The 27,782-nt window shown below is 43.4% G+C and overlaps 1 protein-coding gene across 3 annotated transcripts in view; it reads right to left on the minus strand.

Annotated features, from left to right (window-relative positions):
* Window positions 1-7,026: 7,026 nt before the first annotated feature.
* The window catches only part of ksr2 (kinase suppressor of ras 2), a 62,220-nt gene continuing 41,464 nt past the window's right edge, over window positions 7,027-27,782 (minus strand). For 2 of the 3 annotated variants that reach the window (XM_088283615.1, XM_088283680.1), the window contains 13 exons: window positions 26,067-26,152; window positions 24,734-24,754; window positions 24,458-24,570; window positions 23,590-23,761; window positions 22,963-23,004; window positions 19,209-19,278; window positions 15,039-15,087; window positions 12,928-13,289; window positions 11,538-11,634; window positions 10,646-10,779; window positions 10,433-10,567; window positions 9,229-9,358; window positions 7,027-8,411 (listed from right to left, as the gene is read on the minus strand). In XM_088283615.1, the coding sequence (XP_088139741.1) occupies window positions 8,265-8,411; window positions 9,229-9,358; window positions 10,433-10,567; window positions 10,646-10,779; window positions 11,538-11,634; window positions 12,928-13,289; window positions 15,039-15,087; window positions 19,209-19,278; window positions 22,963-23,004; window positions 23,590-23,761; window positions 24,458-24,570; window positions 24,734-24,754; window positions 26,067-26,152 (1,558 nt within the window). In that variant the 3' untranslated portion in view covers window positions 7,027-8,264. The remainder of the gene's footprint in view (window positions 8,412-9,228; window positions 9,359-10,432; window positions 10,568-10,645; window positions 10,780-11,537; window positions 11,635-12,927; window positions 13,290-15,038; window positions 15,088-19,208; window positions 19,279-22,962; window positions 23,005-23,589; window positions 23,762-24,457; window positions 24,571-24,733; window positions 24,755-26,066; window positions 26,153-27,782) is intronic. The other variant, XM_088283624.1, reaches the window with a different exon arrangement.

Below are 27,782 nucleotides of genomic sequence, written 5' to 3' on the forward strand. Positions count from 1 at the left end.
ACAAATGTGATGCAATGAGTGTGCGTGGGCGCGTTCAGCAAACAGGTAACCAAGAACAGCAACGCGCACGCACGTTTGTCCCCCCCCCCCCCGACAGCATCATCATCATCATCATCATCGTCGGCGTCATCACCACCGCGTGAGCTTATGCTTCACAGCCGCAATAGAAAGATATAATTGCAACCATTTCTCCGAAGCATCAAAATCGAGTGTCACAGAGTACTCGTGCTGCGACACTTATCTGGCTCGCGCATCACTCAAACGTTAAGGTCCGTGGACTCAGAGTTGGTGGAAAGATGCTTATTTTGCAACGAGACCGATTTAAAAAAAAAAGTTCAAGTTTCTCCATTTTATTTCGTCAAATGGTTGGATCAAAATAAAATCCTCTGGATCCAGATGCATTTAAAAAAATATATTTGATTATTTTGTTGTGCGCAAGCACATGACATGTTAAAATGACACAATTCAACATTTTTTCTTTTTGTTAGTTTTTTTTCTGTGAAGAAAGAAGCGGAGCGATTTCAAAAGAACTTTGTAACTCTTACTTGATAAAGGTGAACTTGCCTACAGTTCTTCTTGTCACCTACAGAATTTAAGGAGAATGGAAATGGATTTTGCCGCTGCTCCAGCGCCACAAAAGTGACGAACCCAGCGGCTGAGGAAACTCAGGAAACAGGAAAGTTGGTGAACTCTTTGGAATGGCATTATCGCAGAACGAGAAAATCAATCAAAGCTCCAAGTCACGATTATTTTAACAATTGGTGAATCAGAGCAGATGATTTTAGAGGAATAATTATTATTAATGAAGTTTGTCCGAATAATTAGTGATTGATTTGATTGATTAATCATTCTGCTAGAAATCGAAAACGTGGTTCCTTGTTGACCATTTTCCATCGTCATCATTCATCAGGGGAAGCAAACGCAAGTGCAGGAAATGCAAACACTTGGCTTTTCTTTTCTTTCTTCTTTTTTTTTTTAACCAAGACCGTGTGCTTATGTGCACGCACGCACACACGCATGTCGTTATGTCGATCACTTCCTGCTTGAGTGCTGCCATCTGCCCTCTCATGAAGCCCCGCGTGCGGATCACTGTGCAAAGCGGCCCCTCCCCAACAACCCCCCCCCCTGCGCCCGGCTCGTGTTGCACACTCCGCCATCAACGCGACGCCTCGTCTATATTCCCGCACATCAGATTCACTCGCTCAAATAAAAACAAGCACGTTGCGACTTGTGTCGGAGAAGAGGGCAAACGGGCACGGCAGCTTCAGTTGCGTCGGTCGCACATTTCATCCACAAGGCAACTCGGTTTGCTTTAAAACCGGAGCCAAGTTCTCCGCTTGCCGGTCAAAACTGTTTTGGGGGGCGCAGAACATTTGACGGGGTACAGCTGATTTCTACTGACTTAAGATGCTCGAAATTCATTGTTTTTTTTTCAATGCGCATTGACATTTAGCATTTATGATCATGTCCAGCGGCGTTTCTGGTCGCCTTGGGGGCCCTAAGCAAGAGCGATCATGGGGGCCCTCCCATTCCAAAACGTCAATATCATCACTCAATCCACAAAGCTTGTTAGTCCGGCCCTCCTGCATGTGATGTGGTTGCGAGGGGACCAAAAGTTCATCTCAAGCTACGCAGCGAATTGGGCAAACGTCAAAAGTTGCCGTAGAACGCGTCTAAAGTGCAAAAGTGTGTACTTACTTGCAGTGGGCATGTTTGTGGAGAAGAAGGAAACAAAGAAGGAGACAAAGAAGGAGAAGAAGGAGACGTCATTTCCCACCAATAAGCCCATCATAAACTAAACTTTTTTCCCCCCTCATGATAAATAGTCAAGCAAGTAATTCAGTAAAGTACATTTAAAAAAAAATGGATGATGATCATTCTGGTTCCGCTCCCTTCGAAAATATGCAAATCCTGAATATTGTTGACTGTTTACTTAAGATGCGTTGCTACCGATGAACTCCTTTGCATGTCCACACTTGAGTACATCAACACCCGCTCGCGGCCACGACTTGCGCCACCAATGTGCTATTTGACATTGAGATGGTTTGTAAACATCCGTGGTCAATGGAAATGGAATGCACCCCGACGGCGTTCACAAGCGGTTGGCCGGTAGCAAGAACGGATAAACACAGAGGGTTGCGTCAAGAAGGCCTTTAAGGGTGAAGGAAGTTCCGAAAATGCCCCAAAAAAGTGGGCCGGTGAGCAGGGGGATGGACTACGGCATACAGGCAGCTGCAAACATACTCTCATAAAGTAACACACCGCCAACACAAACCTCACAAAGAAAGCAAGTTACCAGAAAAACTGCAGAACAGCGACAGTCGTAACGGAAGTTCTTTTTTTTTTTTTACCTCAAGTCGTTTTGACGCGCGGCTGCTGTCTTCTTTGGGAGCTTTAAAAAAGTCCTCTTGATGAGCCAATCACATCCAGGTGGCATCACTTCCGGGAATAGAGTCACAAAATTCAAGAAGAGCCGTTTGTCTGAACAAATGAAAAATTAACTAATTAACATGAAGAAGACAAGATGAATTTTGTGACTCTCGGCTCACGAGTCGAAAGCCAAAGAATAAAAACATTTCTTCAAACGAGCTTTTCTCCAGTGTCATTCAGAACTCAAAGCAGGGCTGACTCTGTGCTATCCATCGTTATCAATCCTGACTGGAAAACCTCCATGACGTTATTTTCACCTTTGAATGAGTTTAATCACATGTGCACCACTTCTTGCTGAATTTTAGAAAGAAAAGGCAACGTGGAAATGAATCTAAAATTGGACAGCACATCTTGATCAAGACCAGGTTTCTTAAGAACCACAGCATGTTTAAAGTGTTGGAGGACTACACCACAAGAAAGAATGCTGTTGATAATGGCCGATTCGCCGATACTTGGGAGGACTTCCTTGAAGAACTGATGTGGGACAGCGTCAGACATAAAACTCCACCAAAAATGACAAGGAGATCGGCCCAAAGGAATCTAACACTGCGGAACAAGGAATGTGGCAAACTGCAAAAATCTACTGCACATTTCAGGGGACGAGTCTGTGCAATTTGGCTGTCAATGTTTAAGTGCAGAATCGATAGTTTGAAATCGAGTTCACGTATTATGACAATTTGCCTGAATAAGACGGGACAAGTATTCCCTCCTGGACTCTTTCACCTTGCTTTGAAACTGTGCCAGCAGTCTTTTCGGATTTGATACAAGACCTGCAGCCTGTCTTTTAACCATCTGCATTCAGCTTTGCGGCTTTCTTGTTTAGCTGAACGAGTTCTCTCATTAAACCGGGGCTCCGGTCTTACTTTTGGCCGCATCGTTTTGAATGGAGCAGCAGAATCCAAAATATTCCTGCAAGAAGAGTGGAACCAAGAGCTGAGTTCCTCTGTGTTTGATGAGGGGAACACAAAGCTGATCGAAATCAGTGATCGGAAATCACATTGTCCCAGTCATATACGTTTGATACCGTCGACCAGAAGCGAGAACGAGGTCTGTCGGGCTAGTCACATAATGCACAAAATTAAAAGAATCAAGAAGAATCCTTTGCCGATGGTTTTCATGGACAACAAACATGAATATTAAAATCCCCCACGAGGGGAATATGATCATAGCTTAGTCTGATTTCATCAAGAAGATTTTAAAAAAATCATTCCAAAAGTCCTTTTTGTATCTAGGAGGACGTAAATGACAGAGCGCAGGGACAATATGGCCTACTTCAAAGAAAGTGGCTTTGAAGCTGGTGATTGATGTGGCGAATATACACGTTGACATTTAAAGTTTTTTTTAAAAAAATACTCACTGTTCCTCCACCATGGTCCGAAGTCCTCGGGGAGTCCAAGAAGGCAGTCTCGGACCTGTCCCAGTCTCCTCAGTCAGAGGAAAGGAGAAGCTCCCACAGGTTATACGTTTTGTCTGTCAATGATCATTGTTGGGCAACAGGAGAGCATGGATGCCAACAGTTTTTGGTCGCTAAATAGATGACATCAGCACAATAAAATGAGCTTCTTATCGGCGACTTGATGCCAGGGATGCCGGGCTGTTGCCACTCATGCACGTTCTGGTCAACCACCACTTGCCGCCAATTCATGAAGCTGTCTGCATCACGGCGCGAGTTGGATCAACTCCTCATCGATGAACCCTGGATGTGGTCTTCTTGAACGTGGCGCATCACGGGGCCGCTTCGCTGGCGTCGATGTTTAGCGAACAAAACGTTCCAGCGAGGAGGCCAACTCCACAGGCAAGTGTGGCCGCTTTGGAACGCGACATTGACTGACGTACGCGTAGCTCGGAGCTGTCATGTTCCAAAAAATTAAACGCCGCGTTGTAGTTATTTCGCCTATAGTTGAAAAAACAGGAGACAATCCTCATCCAAATAAAATGTGCACATCTACTCATTCCCACTTCAGTCTCTGTAAATATCCCGACTGGTGCGTCCTCACCGTGATCAGCAAAGAAGTAGAATTCGAGTGTGCCGCATCCTCACAGCATCATCTATGTACCTCTGCTCACTTCCACAGTTCCTCATTGTCTTCTAAATCGGCCACGGAGAGGTTAATCCTTTTTGATATGTTGAAGTGGTCATAGGTAAGGATGTCCACATGAATTTTGGTGCCAATTGATCACCGTTTTTGGACGTTAGAAGCAATGAAATGATTTCCAATGGAGAGCTTGTAATCGGTCCCTGAAGTGACTCATGCAGAACATTGGTGAGAGCAGAGGGGCCGCGGGCACATTCCTCATTAAAAGAAGACGTTTTTTAAGTGGTCACTTATTTCATAATTTCTCAAATGAATAGACCAAAAAGAAAATGATGACTAATTTCAGTTTCCTGGTTAAAAAAATGTACAACCTGAGCTTGTTCGTGAAAAATGGGCCATCTTGGATCTTGTCCTCCTTTGATGTAAATTTGGAAACCACATGCGGTCGAGTCGCGCTGGAAGTGACATCACGAGCGTGAAAATGTAGCCTTTGGAGGATCCAGTCTGTGAATTTGGACAGAGCCAAAGTGTACACCCGGACGACTTCTGCGAGGCTCCACACATTTCACAAAAATGATCCTCAGCAACGGGAATTTGAAATGCGGGCCTGCGGCAGGGACTTCATCCACCACTGTACCAACTCAAATCCACTCTTCAAAAGTAGAGCCCATTTGAATTTAGTTTTTTTTTTTAGGCCAAAAATGACAAATTTGACTTGATTTGTTGTCTTTTTGTGCGCTAAGACGGCACCATACTTTCGTACGTAGCAGATGCTTTTGTTTGCTTTTGTTGTCTTGGGCACGCCACGGGGGAGCTGACGTGTTTGTTGATTCTTTTATTTCCATTTCCAACCGAATGCCAGGAGCCAGGAAATGAGATTGTAATGTATGCAGGCCTGTTTTATTGGTGCAACCTTTCGCCAGAAGGCAAACGAGCATCTCGCCTTGTCTTTTACGGTGTCACCGGCGCCCCCAAATGAGCCGACGCGGCCCGGCAAGTCGCAGCAATGACGTGCTAGCGGTCTCAAGCTCAAGCCTGTCGTCGTTCCGTTCGAGTTTCCTGATAATATTTTGCCTCGTCGCGTTTGATCTCGGCAGCGCGCAAATTGCAGTCACACTCAAGACTGCGGCTGCGAAACAGCGGACACAAAACGCTCATTTGTGTCCACAAATTGGGCAAGACGTGCTTTGAAATGTTAATTGCAAAGCCTACACTTGCTTGAAACTCCATCGTCTGTCACCAAATCATAGCCTGCCTTGAAACGCTAATTGAAAAGGTTTCTGTGTTAGCGTTAGCGAATGCTTGCGAACAATAGCTAATCGCAATTGACGGTAGCGATCGCGAACGCTCGCGAACAATAGCAAGTCGCAGTCTCGTTTTGCATGCCCATGAACAGATGGGCCACCATACGAGTCGCTGCAAGGCAAGCGAGCGTAACATCCTGTCTTCTTTGTGCTAATTATGTAAGCGCTGGACTTTTTCGGGCCCATTCGGTTTCCAGCATCCGACGTTACTTTCGAGTAGTTGGAGTGGCGCCCCTACGGGATTCTCCGTTAATTAGAGCGACGATAAGGTGGAGTTTTTTTTTTTTTTTTTTAAACACCTGAAGTGTCACATAGCGCATTGCGTGCGGACAGCTGTGTCTCTTACAGGTGATGCGCCGGACCGAGTGTAGCCTCAGGACAAGTGTCGCCCCCGGTGGGACGCCCTCTGGCCTGGTGTCTGTTCTCCCGCCTCTGCGTCACCAAAAAGCTTCGGTTCCTGGACATAACGAGCTCCGTGGGCGTCTTTGAAAAAAAATGAAGACGGGCGGCGGTCCTCAGCGGCTGCGTGGCGTTAACATTTTTGTCTGTTCTAACGTGACTCCGGGGCATTTTGTGGCTTCTTGCATTACATTGGCAGGAAATAACACATACTTTGCTTTTAGTGTTACTGCACATTTCAATTATTAACGCTCTATTTCTTTTTTATTTGTTTCGGTTTCACTCTGGGACCTTTTCTACATTTTTATCGGCCATCATTGATACGGCAATCTGTCTTTTTCTTTTTGTGTGTTACGACCACAGAAGCGTACTTGTAACATCCACTGCGACTCACGAAGGCCTTTGGTGCACGCATTACCTTTTTTCAGAACTTTAACGATTGTTTAACTGTGACACAGCCCTCACATCATGAGAGTAGTGTGTGTATATATATATATATATATATATATATATATATAAAACACAACAACTTGAAAAAAATAATAAATGTAAAAGACAATTTCTTTTTTTTTTGTGGTTTTTCTCCTGAGCTGAATATATCGTGTACATATGAGGAATTCGTGTCGTCCATACCGGGAAAAACTCACAAAAACAGCGGCAACCCAAAAAAATTACACTCCTCCATTTTTATGGTCAAAGATTTGAATTGACATGATGAGTTTTTTGGGGGGATTAAATGCAGTCGAAAGCTCCGGTGGGACACGTGTCAATCAAAGCTGTCACAATGACGTGAAAAAGCCCAGCTGGCGGACAACATTTTCTGTGTTTGGTGCAAGTCAGAAAGGAAAAAAACAATACAACTAAAATCAATTTTAATACATCTTAACGTTTCAAAAAAGACAAGCGAGGAGATGCAATTGTTTTTTTTTTTTTTTGTATTTATAGCAGACAGCCCTAACCCAAAAAAACAAGTAAAAACAAAATTAAATGTCATTTGGGGAAATTAAAACTTTGACCTCTTTTTCACAAAGGATGTTTTTTTTCGGAGGGGGGGTGGAGGAGCATTTAAAACAAACAAAAAATAAAACCTGCATTACTATTTTGATAAAAGATTGTTTTGTTTTGTTATTGGAGTGTAAAAATTTCTAGAGATAAATGTGTACTTTTTGTTTTTGAAAAGAATTGGAATTTTGTGTACAAAAAATCTGAAAGTTGAAATGACTGAGAGAGAAAAAAAACAAATAATCATTTTAACATTTTTTTCTGCTCAGTCTTAACTGAAGCCAAATTCTGACTTTACATTTTTTTTGTCAGTTTTTCTTGAGGGAAAATTCATGCTGAAAAGCGTTTTGATTGATGCATTGATAAAAGATTCACAAAACATTGATGGGGGATTCAGTTTAGGGGGCGAGACATAAAAAAGAATATATATATATTTTTTTATATATTGACCAAAAAAGTAACTGGAAATCAAACGCGAGTTTAGAGAAAAAAAAAAAAAAAAAAGAAAACTTTTCTCCTGAAGAAAATCTGCGCCAAGTCAGGAGATTTTTGCAGCGTTTAGACTTTTTTTCAGGGAAAAATTGTATATTGTTCACGTTTTTTTTTTCTTTTAAATCTCTTGTATGATCATGAGAATTTTTTGTTCTCATCGTCGACCACCTTTTTTTCTCCGCAGTGTCCCTCGAATCCTTCAAAGTCTTGACTAAAGCCAAACTCTGATGCTGATGTTTTTTCTTTTTTGTTTTTTTTTGTCATGTGGGTAGCCTACCCTAAATGCATCTTGAAAAAAAAAAAAGAAAAAAGAAATCAAATCAATTTAGGCGCATTAACTGTGTCGGCGTTACATTTCAACGTCAAGGTGGAAAACATTCATGCGGTGCGGCGCTGATGGCCAAAACCGCCGAGAAAAAACTAAGAACCTGTCGGCTGTTAAAGCTCAATGATCAAGCGCGGGCGGGCGTACACAAAGTCGCCCAGACTTCCAAAAAGTTATGCTGGCCACACACTCACGTGTACAACAGTCACATTCATTGGTTGCCCACAAAGAATTGGTCAAGGACAGCAAATGTTTTTTGTTTTTTTTGCCGCGCGCTCATTTGACATACTCGGCCGACTTCCAGAAGTGTCCTGGGTGCGAAAGGCGACGGTTGCGCTTGGGCAGCTTCTCCAGCAGCTCCACCAGCTTGGAGAAGCTGGGACGCTCGTCCTGCTCCAAGGCCCAGCACAGCAGCAAAATGTCCTGACGCGCACACACGCACACGAGAAAGAAAAAAAAAATGGTGTCAGTGCTGCCGGACGCACCCAACGGCCAAGTCCAAAGTTCAGACGGCCCATTTGATTGACTTTCACATTATTTCAACTAACAATGCCTGTTCAATGTTGCCCGCTCGGCATCCATTGCAGCCTGATCATCCTGGAAGGGAGATTCCCCTCCATCTGGCTCCTTCTCAATGATTCTCATTTTTCCCCAGATGGGATGCTTGCCCTCTTGACCGTTAAGATAAGGGGATGTGGTTAATATTTGTCAACTTGTGAAGCCCTCGGTGAATTTCTTGCGATTAAGGGCTTGAGAAATATATTTGACTAGACTTGGGTTTGGTTTCAAACAAGTGTTAGGGTTTTTATGAGGCCATTTTTGGAATGTGAAATTTGTACTTTTAGGCATGCGTATGACTGGTTTAAGGGGTAACATGGTCTAGGGTTTCAAATTATGGTTTCAAGTCATGGTTAGGGTGCCACGAAAAAGAGTTTTGGGGGCCATAGGGTTCTTTTAGGAGTCACTTGCACTCATCTCGCTCGCGTCACGTCCAATTTTGGGCTTTGAGAAAAATTCTTTATCAAATCTATGGAATCCTGATGGAGGTCAGGGGTCTCAAAGTAACGAGTTAGGTTGTAAATTTTGCTTTCAAATTCAGGCTTTTCAGCCTGGGTCAAGGTTGGGATGGCAACTCAGTAGTGTCTAGATATCGACTCAGCAACGACTCAATTGTGACTCAGTAGTGACTTGGTGCCTGAGTGGCGACTCGACTTGGCCCAGGGAGTGAAGGTGGTCTCACCAGGATCTCCTTGCCCATGCCGGCGTGGGCGAGGCCGGGTTTGACGCCACTGCCGACCTGCCACATGATGACCTCCGCCGGCTGACTCTTATAAGGCCACTCGCGGGCGTGCAGCTCGAACCAGATGGTGCTGAAACGGGAGACGGACGGGAGACAAACAGGACAAAGACGACATGTGACTTTTGCACATCACAGTGACACGACAAAAGGCGGGAAAAAGCCACATCATGCAAGGAGTGGGAAGGGACTTGAAATGCAGACACCATCACGTTTCAAAGCAGCATTTCAAACGTTGGGTGACCATTTCAAGACCAGATTGAGAGAGCTAAGCATAGGACAAAGGCGGAAGGTCCATCTGCGCTGCCACCTAGAGGTCATACACCCCCCCGCCCCCCACGCCAAAACCCCTCCGTCCCCATGGTGCTTTTGCATATTCATGAGCTCTGCATTATTTTTTTTTTTTGTGGCTGACTATTTTTATCCCACTCCAGTGTGACTTTCAGGAGTGGACGGATGGGGCCAAGTGGGACTTGTTGGGTATGCTAATACCCCGGCCGGCGCTCTCTCCTTTTACAGCTTCCTCAAATATTTTCTCACTAACAACAAACAACCAAAATGACGCAAGTTCTTTGTTCCACATCACGGGATGGACACAGAATACAAAGATGAAGTCAACCAGGCACGTTTCCACCTTATGAGGTCGTGTCGGAGACGTGTGTGCAAAGTCCCTTTTACAACGTCTTTTGCAGCTTTTTGCTTTTGTTCAAAACATTTCTGCCGCAAAATGAATTTTTCCGCTTCCCAACTAGCAACAGAGCTGTCACCGTTTTATCATCGCTTCCTGCATGCACGTCACCTGCACGGTCAACCAGGGACGGTTTCTTCTTCCACTACGTGAACAGAGCCGCAAGAGAGGCGGGTCGGGACCTTTTTTTTTTTTTTGTTCTGGCTCCAGGTCAATTTCGAGTTACCTGCGCATGCACACGCACACAGACCCGTATTTGGTTGACGGCGTTGTCACAAATGAAAAGCAATTTACCATCATTTGACGGCCAATTTGGATTTGAAACAAGCTTAATTTTCATTCAATCAGGTTAGTTGCATTTTTGGGAAAAAAAAAAAAAAAACTTTGAAATGACTTTTCAGAGGAATTCCATTTGACAATTGTATTCAATTGCATTTGCGCGACGGCTGCGCGGCCTACCCAAACGCAAAGACATCGGACTGCTTGGAGAAAGGCAGCTTGTCCTCCTCGGTGTCGGGAGAGAGCTGTCGGATGATTTCCGGAGCCAGGTGGCACAACCAGCCGCTCGGGATCCTCAGCTTGTCTTCTCTGCGACTATGCGGCCAGGATAAAAGCAAGAGGTTTTAGGTTTTTTTGACGCCACCTGAGTTGAGGAGGATTCTGACCAATCACCTGCCGGCTTGCAGGACCCCCGAGATGGTGAAGAGGCCGAAATCGGTGATGACCACTTTGCCGTTGTCATAAAAGACGTTCTTGGACTTCATGTCCTTGTGGACGATGCCTTTAGCGTGGAGGTAGCCCATGCCCTGCAAATGTGCGCACACAATAGGGTTGAGGTCAGGGGATGGTGGGTGACAGAAAAACTTAAATCGTGTTTGGAATAGTGATAGAGCCGTACGCTTTTTTCAGGGCCGATACCGATACCGATTGTTAGTAGTCATGGAGGCCGATAACCGATATTTGAAGCCAATATTCATTTGTTAAAAGAGGGGTAAAATTGTGTCAACATTTTGAAAAGTAGAAACTTCAAAACTTTACTTAGTTGAACTGCCTTCATGCAGATGTTTATTAAACAACCTTAGTGATTTTCAACATTTTAGATGTTAGAAAATCGACAATTCAGTTTTTAAAAGTCCAACAAAAAATGAACGGAGCTCCCAGGCTCGGCTGCATGTCTTGTAGTTCAATGAAAACAAACATCTCTTTAAAGTTTACGATGGCAAATAGTTTTGTTTTAGTTGTGAGTTGTACTAGGACTGACATTTATTCAAATTTTACCAACTGCACACTGCACAAGGAACCAATCAGATGGTGCCGCCTGCTTCTGCAGGCAGGGCCACCAGCACAGCAGAGAGAGAGAAAGAAGTGTGCTGCAGCGAGCCAAAATAAACCAGCTTTTAGTTTGCCGGCCTTGAAAGTTAAAAAAAAAAAAAAAAAGGCCAAATATCGGTCCCGATAATCGGCCCGGACGATAATTGGTCTATCACTAGTATGGAACATACAATTCTATAGCATAGAGGGCATGTGGCTGCTTTTTGATGTTGTTGTTTTTGTCTTGCATTACCTTCACCATCTCTTGTGCAATTTGTCGCGTCTTGTTGGCGTCCAGGACGACCTTGACGTCTCGCACCACCGAATAAAGCGTTCTGCCTTTGCACAGGCTGCGAGGAGGAGAAAACATAGATGAGAGCAGCACTGCCCCCGACACTGTGACAGAGTCCGCTGCTTCCTTCTCGCCTGCAGCTGTCACAGTACACAACCGGAACATTGGATAGTTGGATTGATTGGATTGTTACGCACAAAAATAGTTTTTGTGCAATGTGCTTCTTGCATGGAACGTCTTCTGTCGCATGATGTTTTTTTTTTTGTTTGTTTTTTTTCATTGCTATATCCAATGCGAATTAACCCATTGTGGGAATAAGAAATGTCTAATCCAAATGTGAGAAGAGAAAAATAAATCAAGGCGGAAAAATAAATAAATAGATGAGCGCAGAATGTGTGTGTGTGTAGGGATGTGATGTCATCACAGTGTATTCATAGAAAGGTCTGGCACCACCCCCTGGCGTGCACCTGGGGACCCCCCAACCACAACTGTGCCACACAGGTGAGCCAAGGAACAATGCCCGGAAGCGCCACCGTACGCATCTGTGATTATGTAACTACTTGACACAATGTATGCATGCATCTACTGCACACACCTATGCAACGACCGCGCTAAATCGGCTATTTGGATTAATTCTCCACTGAACTCATTCAATCCTTAAGACGTATATATGTTTTCAAAATTGTATTCCCCGACTCCCGAAGACGTATTTATACGTCCCAGCCCGTGCTCCGTGTTTTTATACCTTTAGGACACAATATTCTGTACGCCGTTGGGTTATTGCAGTCACTAGCAACATTTTGCGACGACCCAACTCAAGTCAGGCCTTCTTACCGCTTTAGCGGCGTGTTAATCACTGTCATGCACAGCGTAAATGATTGTTGCTGTAGTTAACTTAACTTCTTCTTGGCTGTGTACATGTAAATAAGTGTGTCCTGGAGGTAGAAACAAAATGCCTCGAGCATTTATTTGGAATGGAGATACCCGGATTACTTGGGGACTCGTTTTAACCCAACTGTGACACCAAAATGACATTGTATAGGACATATTTTGTCATATTTTCCATCGGGCAAGTCTTTGATTGGCTATTTTCCGTCCACGTCACAGTTCACAAAGTCAAATGACGCCACACATAAGGATTTTTGTCCAAAATTTTAAGTACGTTTGATAATTAGGAATATCGGGACAAATGCACTTTAAAAGCAAATCGGACCACGCGACCATTTGATCAACAGGAAAACCTTAGACCAAAGATAGTAGTGCGTTGGAAGTCCTTGGTCAGGAAGGAGCTAAATCGAGACAAAAAGAGCCTGAATGTCTTCACAGTCTTCATTCTGGCGCTGTCACCTACCTGGTGATGATGGCCAGATGCGGCGGACTCATACAGGCGCCCATGAAGAGGACCACGTTCTCGTGGCGCGTGTTGCGGTAGGCCATCACCTCGCGCTTGAAGGCCTTGAGCTGGTCCTCGTTGTCGCGCTCGATGTCGATGAGGCGGATGGCCACTTCGCCGTGCCAGCGCCCGTGGAAAACCTTGCCGAAGCGGCCCTTGCCGATCATCTCGCCCATCTCCAGCTGCTCGAAGGGGATGTCCCACTCCTGCAGGAAAATGCTGGTCTGGCTGGCCTTGCGAGGGAAGTTGCGAGCCGACAGCAGCGACAAGTTCATCTCCTCAAACTCGTCGCCCGATTCCTCATCGTTGGCCTCCTCGTTCTGAAACGCCACAACTACACTTAGCAGAGCAACTCGACCAGGTCAGATCTCGTCCAAAAGTTAGCAACGTAAAATTTGGTCGGCGTGTCTATCATGATTAGACCGGCCAAGATGCCTTAAAAAGCCATGCCCGTAAACAAAAAGCAAGTCTGCCATTTTATAGAAAAAGTGACTTGGACGTGGTAAAATTCACCCCCCACATTTTGCATCAAATTTAGTAGACATGTCCATCACGTTGGGACCCACAAAAAAGTCTCAAAGCCATGCCACAAAACTCACAGGACGGATGCCACTTTGGTTTGAGGCAGAAATTCTGACCTGTCTTCACTCCCTAGAATTATATTTACAAGGTCGGGTACACTTGGTGACATGAAATTTGGTCAATGTGTCAAAAATGCAGAGACCCACAAAAAAGTCTCAAGGAGCCATGCCTAAAAACAAGGTTTGTCGTTTTGTTTTGATTTTGGCCCAGCAACATTCTCTTGCATTATGGTCAGAAATTTAGACCCCATGGCTAGCCAATGTTACTTAGCAACAAAAGTTTAGTAGCTATGTGTGTTATTAGTTGACACCTCCACCTCAAAAAAAAAAAGAAAAACAGGAAGTGTACCATTTTTGTTTGAAGTAGAATTTTTGGCTCACTAGCACCTCAAGAATTCAATTGAAGAATTCAGCCCCCGTGTCAGTGTTCCTTAACAACGTTAAACTTGGTCGGCATGCCAAGAGGAAAATAAATTTTGTTCATTTACTTCTCCTAGACAACAATTACATTCTCTGCTTTGCTCATGTTTGCTATTTTTCTCCACGAAAACAACTTCACTTTCATTCTCAGACCGACGTTATCGTGAGTTGCAAATTTTTGGTCCGACCGCAGACTACAAATGCAGTGTCCAAGATGGCGCTGGCCGCTAAGTTTTCAGCACTGGCAGTCAGTGGACTCCGCTTGCAAGCCAAACTTTGGTGGTGGCGGCGCGGGCTTGAACCCTCGGAGTGGGTTGACGGCGCAGGGAACGGCGCCGTTACATTTGTGTACAAAGACCCTCAGTTGATTGCAATCGTGCAGTGAAGACTCCGACGCCGTTGTTTCGTTGCTCCTCAAGACGTTCATGTGAGAGCAGCGAGTAAGAATCAGCTCCAGAGTAGCTTCACTATTGCTGGTTTTCTTCTTGAAATGAGAAAGGAAGGAACCAATAGAGACACTCTTTAAGATTTGCAACGTATCACCATTCAGGAACACGTTTGACTCCCTCTAATTTGTCGCTCTCACTTAATTCTCCTTTTAGTGTTTTAGGAGGAGCACGCGAGAATCTTTGAAACTCAGTTGAAATAGCGCACGGGAGTAAATTCAACTTGAACGCCGTCACTCTGCACACTCATTTTGATGCAGTGATCACACGTTTGCATTTCCTCTTGGTTGGGCTTGAAATATGACTGCAGTTTAGGCCTTGATGGATTAAAAAACAAAACAAACAAAAGGAAAATGAGAGGTATGAAAGGGGAAAACAGCCGGAGGGGAGCCAAGTGGATGATTCATTCCAATTTGATTTGAAACAGAACGTATTGCAAGGGTGAAAATGATCTATTCCAAGATGCCCTCTGGAAAATGATTCAAGGCAATTTCCACGGCCATTCCCCTAAAATATGTCATTGTTCTTTTCCTTTTTCTGATGCAAAACTTACCTGAGGCCATCAGACAAAAACAAGAAATAAACAGTATCGAAATAAACATTAAAAGAAAGATTGACTCACGTCGGAAGTCGGCTCCACTTCGATTTGAAGCAAAGGGTTTCCCTCGTTGCTGGAAGCACAAACAACTTCAGTCAGGGAAACCTTCTGAGACTGCTTTTTTTTTTTAAATTAATATCTCTTACATAAATTAATTCGTAATGTGGAATGCGGCGGGTTCAGTTTCTGCTTGAATTGCAATTAATTCCTTCAGACAGTTCAACTCTGCCAGTTTTGATGTACTTTGCAATGATGAGTTGGCGACATGAAATTTGGTAAACCCACGAAAAAGTCTCACGAAATTCTCCCAGAAAATACAAAGAAAGTCTGTCAGTTTTTTTTTTCTATTCAAAAACTGAATTGGTTGGACACAGAGTGCAATTTGGATGGTTGGGACCGTAGAAGTGCGTTTGTAAAATTCAGCCTTGGAATTCGTTTCATTTCGCAGCATGGATTCACGTCGACAAGTCTATCAAGAGTCAAAGAACACAAAGCAAGCCGGCCAATTTGGCCACTCATGACGCAAACGTTTCCAAGTCACGAGCCTGGCATGAGGTTGAAAAGCGTCCACCTCGACGATCATCCACCAGAGAGCCAATTGAACGCTTTCCTGCCTCGGTGTGTTGCCGTCTCACAGGAGGGAAAAGAAAGAAACAAATCAAATCAATAAAAAGCCGCTCTGGCGCTTCATCACCGTTGCAGGGAGGCCATCTTGGCGGATTTCCTGCGGCGGCGCTGCCCTGGCGGCTCAAATGAGGAGATCCCGCGGGGGCTAGTCAGGGTTCGCCACATGGCCATTAAACCGACACGCTCAGGATGCCGCATATTGGACATTCTCCACAGAGAATGACCACGTGCGTGCTTGTGCGTGCGCACACGTGTGTGCGTGTGGTGACTTTATTCCTATTGTGGGAGAAAGGATTGATAGATGCAGGGACAGAAATGGAATGAAAATGAATTCAAGTAAAAGCGATGTCATTTGTGTATCATTGGAGACAAAATGGAATGACATCCGAGGCATGATGAGAAACAGAATGGAAGCTCTGTGGATTATTTCTTGTCCTTGCGCTTGTTTCTGTTGTGCAAGTTGGCGGGCCACACAAATATGAGCATTGACGCATTCGTCTCTCGCCATATTGCCCTTTACGTTTTGCTGTGACGGTAATTTTTTTAACTGCACATCTCAGTTTTACATAGCAGAGTTTTCACCAGAATAATAAAAAAAAAAACTGCTCTTCAAATGCATATTTTATTCGGAACTATGCGTTAAATTATACATATAGAAAATATTAAACAAATATATGATCTCTATTTGGATTTATAGTTTACAGGGTCATTTTCATATAACTGGATCAATAGCAGTGAAGAGATGCCCCCAATGCATTTCCTTTTGAAAATCAATTCATTTGACTGATAAGAGTTGTTCACATTTTTGGCAGTTGTCGTCAGACGAAAGAAAAAAAGTGAAAAAAAAAAGAAAAACTCCTTCTAAAGTCAAATTATTGAAAAACCTAATGCCAGAATGTATTATGTGTGCCACATGAAGATTGAAATTTTTAGATGAAATAAGATATTTTTCAAAATATCGCATTTTTCTCCAATTGCAAGGTATGCCTTCTTTATGATGGACGTCAACTGCAAATCGCAATTACAAACAAATGGGGAAAAAAGGCAACACGCAAACAAGAAAAAAACAACGTGGAAGTGCATTACAAAATTTAGATAACAATTAAAAAGAAGTTTTAAAAAAGTATTATTATTATTATTATTTATTTTATTTTTTTCAAATCAGCCAAAGAACAGCAGTTGAACTACCAGCTGGGCATGTGTTGCTAATGCTAGCAGCTAGCTGAAAGCCACTAACGCCGGACACTTGTGTCGTGTCATACAATGATGCCATCTTTAACTAGCGCGTTATCATCCTAAATTAGCGACTGAATATGATTTTGTGACGACGTTATGTTGATGTTGGTGGCAACTATGACAGGTCAATTTAAAAGTGCGATAAAATCAAGCCGAAAGGTCGGGAAAAAAAAGTCAAGGTCGCCGTCACGCTACCACGAGGGTGAATTTCAAAATAAAAGACTAAGAAAGCAACAGCATTGGCATCAACGACATCAATGTATTATTGTTAAGCTTTATTTTGAAGTTCGCCATTGCGGAGGCGGCGTGTTCGTCGAACACGTTTGCAGCTTCCTTGACTGTAAGATGTCTGTTTGAAACGACAGCGTGGTGACAGGAAAACAAAAAAAATCCTCTCTCATTAATTTGAGGACTCGTTTCACCTATGTTATGAAAATGCTCTCGTGCATGCGACTGACGTGATTAATGAGACATTTCAACATCCTCTGTTGTGATCACAGTGAATGCGGACTCAACGTGTGTGATTTATTTTTTGTTTTGTTGTGTTTTTAAATATGGTGCTTGATCCACAAATTGATCAACCTATATGAAATGAACCTATACGTATGCTTGTTTGCCTTTTTATCAGAAATTTGCTGACACATAATTGATAACATTGCACTCTAATAAAGGACATCTTTATCTTTTATCTCTTGTATTGGCCTATACGGGAATAAGGATATGATAGATATTATTATTATGATGATTATCATTTCATATATCGTTATGGTTTGACACCTTCTCAATGAAGGCATCAACTTTTATCGGCATAAAATAATACAGTACAGTACGTTACTCCCGTAACGTTGACAAAACGTTACATCCTCCAAGCAACATCACAACTACTTCTACCGTTTGTGATCGGAAGCAATTTGGGATCATTCCTCCTTCTCCTTTTTAAACACTTTCGATTCTTATGTGATCTTACTTTTATCGTCAATCAATCCCAAATTGACGCGTGGGATGACATCAAGTTGATGAGCCGCATGCGTGACGCCACTTGCGGGCGGCCCTCCTTTTTTTTTTTTTTTTTTTTTTTTTAAATCAAAAGCGGACGCGTGGCTTTAGCGACTATTGATGAATTCCCAGCCAGCCGGCCGCCCGTCTCGCCTCGGCTGGCTCGCTCGGGAGCGTCTTGTTGGCTCGCTGACGGACGGCGACGCTGATCTAATCAACGTCTGGGTCGAGAGGCATCGCGTCTCATCGTCTCCTCGCCCCCCTACTCCTTGCCCCGCCCCCCCCACACCGAAATTCGCTTGGCGCGGCCAGCGTAGCGTGAAGCCCGCCAAACTCTAACATTAGCCCGCCGGTGCTCGTCTCTTTCGCTGCTCCACTGAGCTTCGCTGGCTGCTACGACCCGGCCAAAATCGTTGGCAGCCGGAAACAGAAAGAACACACGCGCATGCACACATTAAAAACAACGCTAATGAGGAGCACTCGATGTGTGAATGCTGGAAAGCGAGACATATTCAGTCGTAGATTACAACAGCAAAATGGTCCTTCTTCTCGCGCTGCCCGTCCTCGTCTTGAGCGCTACTCGACCGACGCTGTTATTGAGTCTTGTTCCCCATTTTGGCTCGGTTCACGCTGCAGGCAAACGCGACCCAGATCTTTTTTTTTTTTTTTTTTTTTTAGATTGACAAGCCTCGCCCCCCCTCCCCCCAAATACAACTTCTGTACACCATAAAAGTGACATCTACGCCGGAGCACATTTTACAATGTTGTCTTTTCTTCTGTCGGCGGTTATTAAAGGGTGAATTCCGATTTACACGGAAATTCAGTTTACGTCGCCATTGTAGGAACATAACCCGAGGACAGCCTGTTTTAAAAAAAACAAAAAAAAACAGCTCATTCAAGACATCCAGGCAATTCTTTGATTTGACTTTTTCAGAGTTCCGCAAATAGCATGACAAAAAAAACGTCACCGTTAAAGAAAATGATAAAACGCCTCCTACCACATCGAGCTACTAATTCATCGATTGCTCATTTAGATACATGCAATATGAATTTTTTTCACATTCCCAAAAAGTCCTCCGTTTTTTTTTAATATTGCATGTTTTCCACAAGACATCATCATCATCATCACCATTATCATTACTGCTACACCATTTTTACCAAATCCTTCCTGGCTTAAGTTTCACATTCCCGCTTACTGCGTTTTCCTCTGGACAAAAATTCACAAATTACTGCGGAAATATTTTAAAAAATGTTCACTCGCATTCTCCATTTCACTTCCAGTTTAGCAAAAGTGTTGGTGCGTTTTTGTTTTTGTTTTTCTGCCGGCAGACTCACCCTGGTTCCGGCAGGACGGGATGCAAGATGACTTGCGGCGCTCTGCTGGGAGGAGCCTCTGGCGTAACGTCTACGGAATTAAAGCACGAGGAGGAAATGTTAGCATCGGCATTAGCATAAACGTCCAGGTTGCGAAATCCCCAAACTTTTTAAGCTCTGCACACTTTTGACATCCTGACCATAGTGGTGCACGCCTGTCTTCCCTGCTCACACCCTCAATAAGGTGAACGCAAACTCAATACAAACGATCATGAAACATTTCTCTACAGTGTTATGCCTCGCACCCCCAACAAGATCCTGGCGCTTTTGAAACACTTTTTGTCCTGACACGGGGCACCACTGGATGGGTGCACCTTTTTGCGGACATGCAACATTTGAGGCCAGGCAATGTAAAGGTCGCGCGCTTTGTTTTCTCCTACATAATCGACGGGTATCACAAAAGCACAGCGGCAAACCACGGCGAGCTCGCTTGTGGCGAACCCTGACAAGGAAAATGCATTAATGGGAAGAAATTGTATTGACAAATGTCAAAAGCGAAAACAACCACAGTTTGTGGACTATTAAGTGGACCATTAGCACAAAAGTGGAGGAATTTGATGGATTGTGCATATTGTGTGATTGTTACTTATCAATTGGCTGCACAAAATAACATCATCGGGATCCAGATTCATTTTTTAGCAGACATATGGTCTACTTGGAAAAAAAAATACCTGGATCCATTTTTATTTCACGCAAACATGAAATGAAATCAAATTGAGTTAATAAAAAAAACAAAAACAAGAAAACCATCAATGTGGGTAGGAACTTTTTTTTTGTCGAAACTGGCACAAAAGCGCACCATCTCTGAGTTGTAAAATAAGGCATGTGGTTTCAAAAAGCTGTCTAAGATTTTCTTAGCAATGTGACGGGCGGGTGATCCTGTTGAAGAAAAATTCCAAGTAAATTTGTTTGGATTTTTTTCTCTTTAGAGAGGGTGCGCCAAGGACATGTGGTGCTCCAACTCATGGAATGCTGCTTCAACATTCAGATTTTTTTTTTTAGATTTTTTGGACGTCGATCTGAAACATTTTAGTTGTTTTAAAAATAAAAAAAAATGAAATTGGGTGGGTGAATGGTGAGAGAGTTGCGGCAACTCGGTGGAGATGTTGACGGGCGTACATTGTTAAAAAGTTTGAAAGAAGCTGTTTTAATTTTTTTATCCCAGGAATTTCTGCACCTTTATGTTTAGAATTTTGGTTATGATTATTATTCATTTACTTTTAATTTTTATGTGTGTGTGTGTGAGACCCTAACCACACACACACACACACGGTGCTCGCGAGGACTTGGACCATGAATGGACTTTGGAATCAGAAGTGTGCGTCTCATCTAGCACATAGTGACGAGTCTTTGAAGACGCTGAGCTAATTGCCTCCAACGCGGTTCGTACGTCGGTGAAATTAAAAAGATGATTTGGAGAAAGCCAAAATGTGTGAATACGGATGCTGATAATTCGCTCGTTTGATGAGCAGGCGCCAACACGACGCGATCCAAACAATGGCTAATGCAAGAGCACAGTAAGACAATTCCGTCCTCAAAGAGACAAACGTTCCACTTTTGTTACCATCAAAGACAATTTATGCTTTGGGGAGCTGTGAATGGGGATTTCTTATTTCTTTTTACATTTCACAGTATATAATATATATATATATATATATATATATATATATATATATATATATATATATATATATATATATATATATATATATATATATATATATATATATATATATATATATATATATATATATATATATATGTTTGTGTGTAGACGCCAAATAGGGGTCAAACGTGTGTGTGTATTACTTTTGTTGAGCACTGTGTGGCGCTCCGACTGATTATATAAAAGGGAAGAGGAAGAAAGTGTGCCCAGGTACGGACTTAAAGGGCATACAGGTTTTTGACTGCTTGGGCGGAGCGTGTACAACTTTATGGATCGTATTTTAGATTGATTTTAAGATTGACGATTGATAAATAAACCTTACCTTTTAACAAGCTACTCATGGACTCTTTGGTGAATAACATAGCAAAGCAATCACAGGTAACAAAGCCGCCAGCGTGTCAAGCCAAGCCAATCTAGGCAAACAAGCAGTCAATACCTCACTAGCCTACTGGCTAGTATAATATATATATGTATATATATGTATTTGTGCTGTCAATTGATTACTAAATAACTAATTAATCACAAAAAAATTACTATTTTTTGCGAATCTTATTACAGATATTTACTTGAATAGTATCTTGGAATTGATGCAAAATCACCAAATATTAAGTATATTTAATTCAATGACTGTTCTAATAGCTTTCTTGGATCCTTGGAAGCACCACACCCCAGCAGTGTTGGTTTGCAAGTGGTAACTTGAAAACAATGTTTTGTTCTGAGGCGTGCTAAAGATGTACAGCTAATATGGCGCAATATTAGCAAAGTATGCTAATTATTTTTGAAGTAAATCAAAGTGAGAAAATTGAGTTAAAATATTTAACTGAGTAAAATAATTTTGGATTGATCACCTGAGTTAATGCTTTAATTTTGACAGCCCTAATTAAAAGTTGGTCTTTATTTGCAACTGAAGAGCACAAACAAGGTTGTTACGATCTCTTTGTTCTAACCAAAACTAAGAGATCAGAACAGTTTTTATTTTTTTCCAATTTCAGCGCTTATTCAAGAATCTTGGGGGTTCATTTTAAAAAATAAAACTGAAAACGGCCTTTTTCATCATCAAAACGTATTTGCAGGCCGGTCTGGTGCAGAACCATGTTTGTCCATATTGCACGTCGAAGTCCGTCTGTGGCGTTGAATGTTAGCATTAAGCTAGCAGACTTCATTTCAACAGACATGAAGTGGTTCGATTGAACATTTTGCAGTGAAAATGTTTCATCGTTTTGTGTCGACAATAAGCAGGCTCGACCGTCAAGCGTCAACCCAAAAGGAGCGACCCTCCCTCCCGGTCCCTAACCAATGGCAGCCTTCTTTCAAGCCGGTGACGACGTTGCCGCGTCGGTGACAACGCGGATCAAACGGGAAGCTTTTTTTTGCACCTGCGCTCACTCAATGTGTCGCTTTCAGCATGTAATTGGTGGCATTGATGTCAGCGAAGATGCGCTTGCCGCGTTAGCGTCACTCAACGCCTTCCGACTGGAAGGATGTCAAAAAGAAAACGAGCGCATCCTCATGAAAATCTCGTCTCACTGCTTTTGCAAACATCAAAGACTAATTTGTCTTGAGCCATCACAACATTTGGTGGTCTTGACGTCAAAAAAAGTTTGATCCAAATCAAAACAACTTCTAACCTGTACGTCTTTCAGATACGTTACCGGCAGAGTCTTTGAAAGTAAAATGCAAGTAAACGCTCCAAAAACATTTTTTTTTTCCAGAACATCATAAATGATTTTGCGATCTCACCAAAAACATTCTTCTTTTGAGACGTCTTCAAGGTACCAAAACAAAGTTTGGTTCCAACACGGTTGGAAGATGTCTGAATTTCACAGGCCATTTAATAAGGTACACACGATTCGTCAACATCAAAGATGATCAATCCTGAATCCCAAATTATTTTGTTGCATTTTTCTGAACATCAAAGATGATTTTACAAACGCAACTTTTGTCGACATTCGACAAATGTAACTGTTTGTTTTTAAAAAAAAATCTAAGAATTTATTGTCTTCAATGAATGGGAACTGCAAAATGTTGCAAATATCAAAGGCAACTTACCTGGAAATATGAACTGCTGTTTGTATTTGAAGTAACTGGACGCTGTGGAGAGACCGACAACTGCTGTTAGGACTTCGCATTTGAAATTCATTTTCCAGCGTTCGATTAGACAGCGAGGAGACATAATAGTGCAAACATTTCGGACTCGTTTCCTGGACGGCGTCATCAAGTCATCGTTTCCCTATGACTCAGACCGTCCCATGAGAGAAGGGGGCGGGGCCGGCCGCCCTCCAATGCGACTTCATCACGACGCGACGTCCGGAAAACACAACCCGACTTGTCACCGAAATTGACGCGCGCAAGTGGAGGCGTGTCATCATCATTCTCTGAAAATATTCAAACAAAACATTTTGGATGAAAGGTCACGTCGGAAACGATGCCCGTCCGTATTTGCCTCGTAGAGCGGAAACGTTCTGTCACAGCTCAGCAAAAGGGATGCGAACCAATATGATAATCACGGTATTAAACATTAGTGGAACGTTTTGCGAGTTTTTGCCGATTGATGATCACACTGATCACACACTTGCGTGCATCAATTTCGTTGTACGAGAGGACGACTTGACGACGCCACCCGGCCGAAATGAAGAGCACGCGTAACATCGCAGTGAGTCATGAGTCGGCGCCCACCGGTCAGGTTGAAGTGCTTCTGTTGGCGCGCCGACTGCGGCGACGGGTGCAGCGGCGAGGGCGGCGTGGCGCTGCTGGGCGGCGGCGGCGGCGCAGGAGACGACGGCGTGGACGAGGTGGTGGACGACGGGTTGCTGCTGGAGTCCGGCTGGTACGGCGGCGCCGTGTGATCCTGGGGGCGCAAAGCACAAACAACGCCAAAAAGCAGGTTCACCTTTTTGCCAAAATCCGTCCTCAGGTAGCCCAACAGAGGATGTTTTAGTTTCCAGTCGCATGAATGTGCATCTTTGCAAAACCATCAAAGACAGTTTAGTCTTTTTTTTTTTTTTTAATCTGTCTTCAGGTAACCTCAGCCAGCATTTGTTCCGTGTGCAACTTTGACAATTTTTCATCTCGAAGCAAAAGTTTAAGTTCTATTTAGCGTCCTGATTGAAGTCAACGTCAATGGCGTTTTTTGGTTGTTGGAAAGTCTTCAAAGACCCCAAATGATGCGTTGCCATCAATTGTCCTCACTCAACCGAAATAAACATTCAAGATGATTTGGCAAACGCCAAAGACAATTCCAAGGTATTCGTCTGCGAAATTTGGAACGCCATTTTCTTTTCTTTTTATATGTTGACATTTTGGTCAGTTAACTCGTTTACAGCCATTGACGGCTGATCACGTCAAAGATTAATTTTTTTTTTTTTTACTCGGCTGGTTGTGAAGTGTTAAAGGAGAAGAAGAAAAAGCAGGTGAAGACGTAGAGGAAAAGAAGGAGAAGAAAAAGAAAAAGATGAAGAGAAAAACAAAGAAAAAGAAGTGGAAGAAGAAAAAGAAGCAGAAAAAGACAAAGAAGAGGAAGATGAAGAAAAATGTGGCGACTCACCTTGTTGATTTTGTTGGTTTTGGGCAGAGTCTGACTGACGAGCAGGTCGCTGTACCTGAGCGGGTTGTTGATGTCGCACGGCACCGACTCGGTGCGCACCAGACGAGCGACTGCTAGCAACACACACACGCACACGCACACGCACACAAAATAAGCCAACAACAATGACGGCGAACATGGCGTTCTTTCGTCGGGCCTTCAAACATTCGTGATCGCACTGCAAATTGGAAATTGGCTTGCACTTCAACACCACAAATATTAATTAGCGTTCTTTACCTTGCGTGACTCCCTGGTGGTCTTCTCAGCAAAGAGAGTGAGAGAGAGAAAGAGACAATGAGATGAGTGACGGACAGCATTTGTTTGACGGCAGCCGCGCGCATTTGCTTCATGAGCCAGCTGATAAAAAATGAGCTTGGAAAAAAAAGAGCCCACAAATGTGACGACTGTGAAGCGAATGAATCTCTGCACAAGCCGAGCCAAGTTAGCGTCCATGCGAACAATGTTGAGGGCCACAGAAAAGCGCGCGACTCCAAATTCCAGCACAAAAATCTGCGCAAAAGCAAGACGGAAAATCTCCTAAACTAAAATGAGAAGAAATGAAACTTTGCAAAGCTCATTTTCTTGTTTGGGATAAAGAAAAATGACAACATTTTTTTTTCTTTATTGGACAGCAACATCAGATTGTGTGTGGATGCCTGAAAATGATGCTAAAATTGCGCAATCACAAAGAGAGAAATAGACGTGAAAAAAAAGTCTTCAAATATTGTGATTTTGTTTGTTTGTGTTCAAAACATTAAAATAATAATAATAAATAAACAATCACAAAAATAGGAGACATGATTTTTTTTTTTTGCGACCGCTGCGATGTCCCTCTTGTTTATGGAGAAATTCTTCTTTTATAACCACGATCCTTTGATCGCATTTTTGACCCCTAAGCACACACAAAAACTCAAACTTTGCAGTCTCATCGGGCCTGGTGAAACATTTGATATTTTAAATTCTTCAAAAATGACGCAAACAGTATGGCTCTGTAGCGCCACCTAAAGTGGCAAAATAAAAACCAATCCCGGCCCGTTCGACCTACGAAAATTGGCAGGCACGTGTAGCACCCAGAGAAGTACAAAAAAGTCCACCGCAGCCATAGTCTAAAGTGTACAAGAAGTGAGTTATGAATCTTTTAATGTCCAATTTTGGCCCAATTACTGGGGTCCTTCTTTTGCATTTGGATTCTTGAGGATTCATCCAATTAGCGTAAAATTTCGTCTGTACCATCTTAAGATCCGGGACAAACACTGGGACACAAATTTTTAGCTTTTGAAATACTATATGTTCATCTGATGTACTTAATTTCCACCCAAGAAATTGCAATTCCAATGTGCAAGTATCCCAACTTGCCATTGCCCCAACGTTGCTCGGGCTGTGAGGGCCAATTCTAGCTGCTTGCAGCTCTAGTTATTATTTATTAATGAACTGCAACGATTGCTTAAAAATAACAATAAAAATGGTACAACACATGAGATTTTCCGAAGGCAAATTGATGAGCTCGCAGTAGAAAGGGACCCAAAATTTTTATTTCAACCCCCCTCCATAAAAGATGACTTTGTTTTACCTTTGCAGGATTCTCGGCCGCCTCGCTGGATGATGAGTAGATGGCAGGGTGGAGCTTCTTTGGTGCATTTGTTGTGGCACTTCAGCCTAAATGCGTGCACACATGATTGCACACAATTATAGCAAATGTACAAGAGAATGCAATTGGATAGAATCAATTAAATCCCATAGAGGGGACATTCTTTTACAGCAGCAAAGCGGATGCTGCAACACTATGTGAAGAATCAAGACGACATGTATGTGTGGATATACAGCCACATAACTATATCCACACAAGCAGCTAGGAGACAGATGTCTCCTCAGCTTGTCCTGAGTTGCCCTCGGTGCCTCCTGTCGGTGGCACATGCCCGGAATACCTCACCAGGGAGCCGTCCAGGAGGCATCCTAATCCGAAACCCGAGCCACCTCATCTGGCTCCTCTCATTTCGGCCGCTTGTAACCGAGATCTTGTTCTTTCGGTCCACAGATCGTGACCAGAGGTGAGGGTAGAAACGTAAATTGACTGGTAAATCGAGAGCGTCGCCTTTTGGCTCAGCTCCTTCACCACGACGGACCGAAAGAATCTGCATCGCAGCAGACACTGCACCGAATCGCCTGTCAATCTCACGCTCCATCCTTCCCTCACTCGTGAACAAGAATCTAAGATGTTTCAACTCCTCCACTTGGGGCAGGATCTCTTCCCCGACCTCTAGTGGGCACTCCACCCTTTTCCGACTGAGGACCACGGTTTCAGATTTGGAGGTGCTGATTTTCATCCCAACTGCTCCACACTTGGCTGTGAACCGCTCCACTGAGATATCACGGCTTGAAGAAGTCAATAGTACCACATTATCTGCAAAACGCAGAGATGCAATATTGAGACCACGAAACCGGACACCCTCAACACCTTGCTCACATCTAGAAATTCTTTCCCAAATTTTTTTGAAAAGAATTGGTGGCAAAGAGCAGCCATGGCGGAGTCCAACCCTCACTGGAAAATGAATCCAACTTACTGCCGGCATCGGGACCCAAACTCTGAAATTGGTGGTGCAGGGACCAAACAGGGGGGCCTCAGTACCTTGTTCTTCGGAAGCACCCCACGCACAGAATTCCCCGAGGGACATGGTTGAACGCCTTCTCCAAGTCCACAAAACACATCTAGACAGGGTGGTTGAACTCCCATGTACCCTTGAAGGATTCTGCCGAGAGTGTGGAGCTGGTCCACTGTTCCACGGCCGGTACGAAAAAGGGGGAATGCCATCCCAGCCTGCCAATCCTCCAAGCCGTACGCAAGTCTTTTTCCATGCACTCACCAAACTCCTCCCACATTTTCCTTCAGCAACCGCCTAAGCTGCTTTCCGCTTGGCTAGCAGGTGTGTGTATGCTGCTTCCGGAGTCCCACAGGGACACACAAACCCCTCCGCTTTAGTCAGGTGACGGCTCATGGAGAGCGACATTCAATAAATTGGAGTTGCGTGATTTCTTATGGGAAACACTGCTTTGGCTTCTGTATGAGTTCACATTTTTTCCAAATGCATGCTACAAAGGACAGTGTCATTGAAATTTGGGACTTAAAGGACGTTTCTAACAGGGCTCCCCAGCACTAGTCCTCGGAGGCAGCTTTCCTTCATGTTTTCCGGGATCTCGTCCTGCTGCAACAAATCTGATTCAAATGATCAGGATCGTTATCAAGCTTCTGAAGAGCTTGATGATGATCTGATCATTTGAAGCCAGAGAT

The sequence above is a fragment of the Idiotropiscis lumnitzeri genome, chromosome 1, assembly GCF_059441095.1.
Source record: "Idiotropiscis lumnitzeri isolate Australia: NSW breed Sydney's pygmy pipehorse chromosome 1, RoL_Ilum_1.0, whole genome shotgun sequence".
NCBI classification, from domain to species: domain Eukaryota; kingdom Metazoa; phylum Chordata; class Actinopteri; order Syngnathiformes; family Syngnathidae; genus Idiotropiscis; species Idiotropiscis lumnitzeri.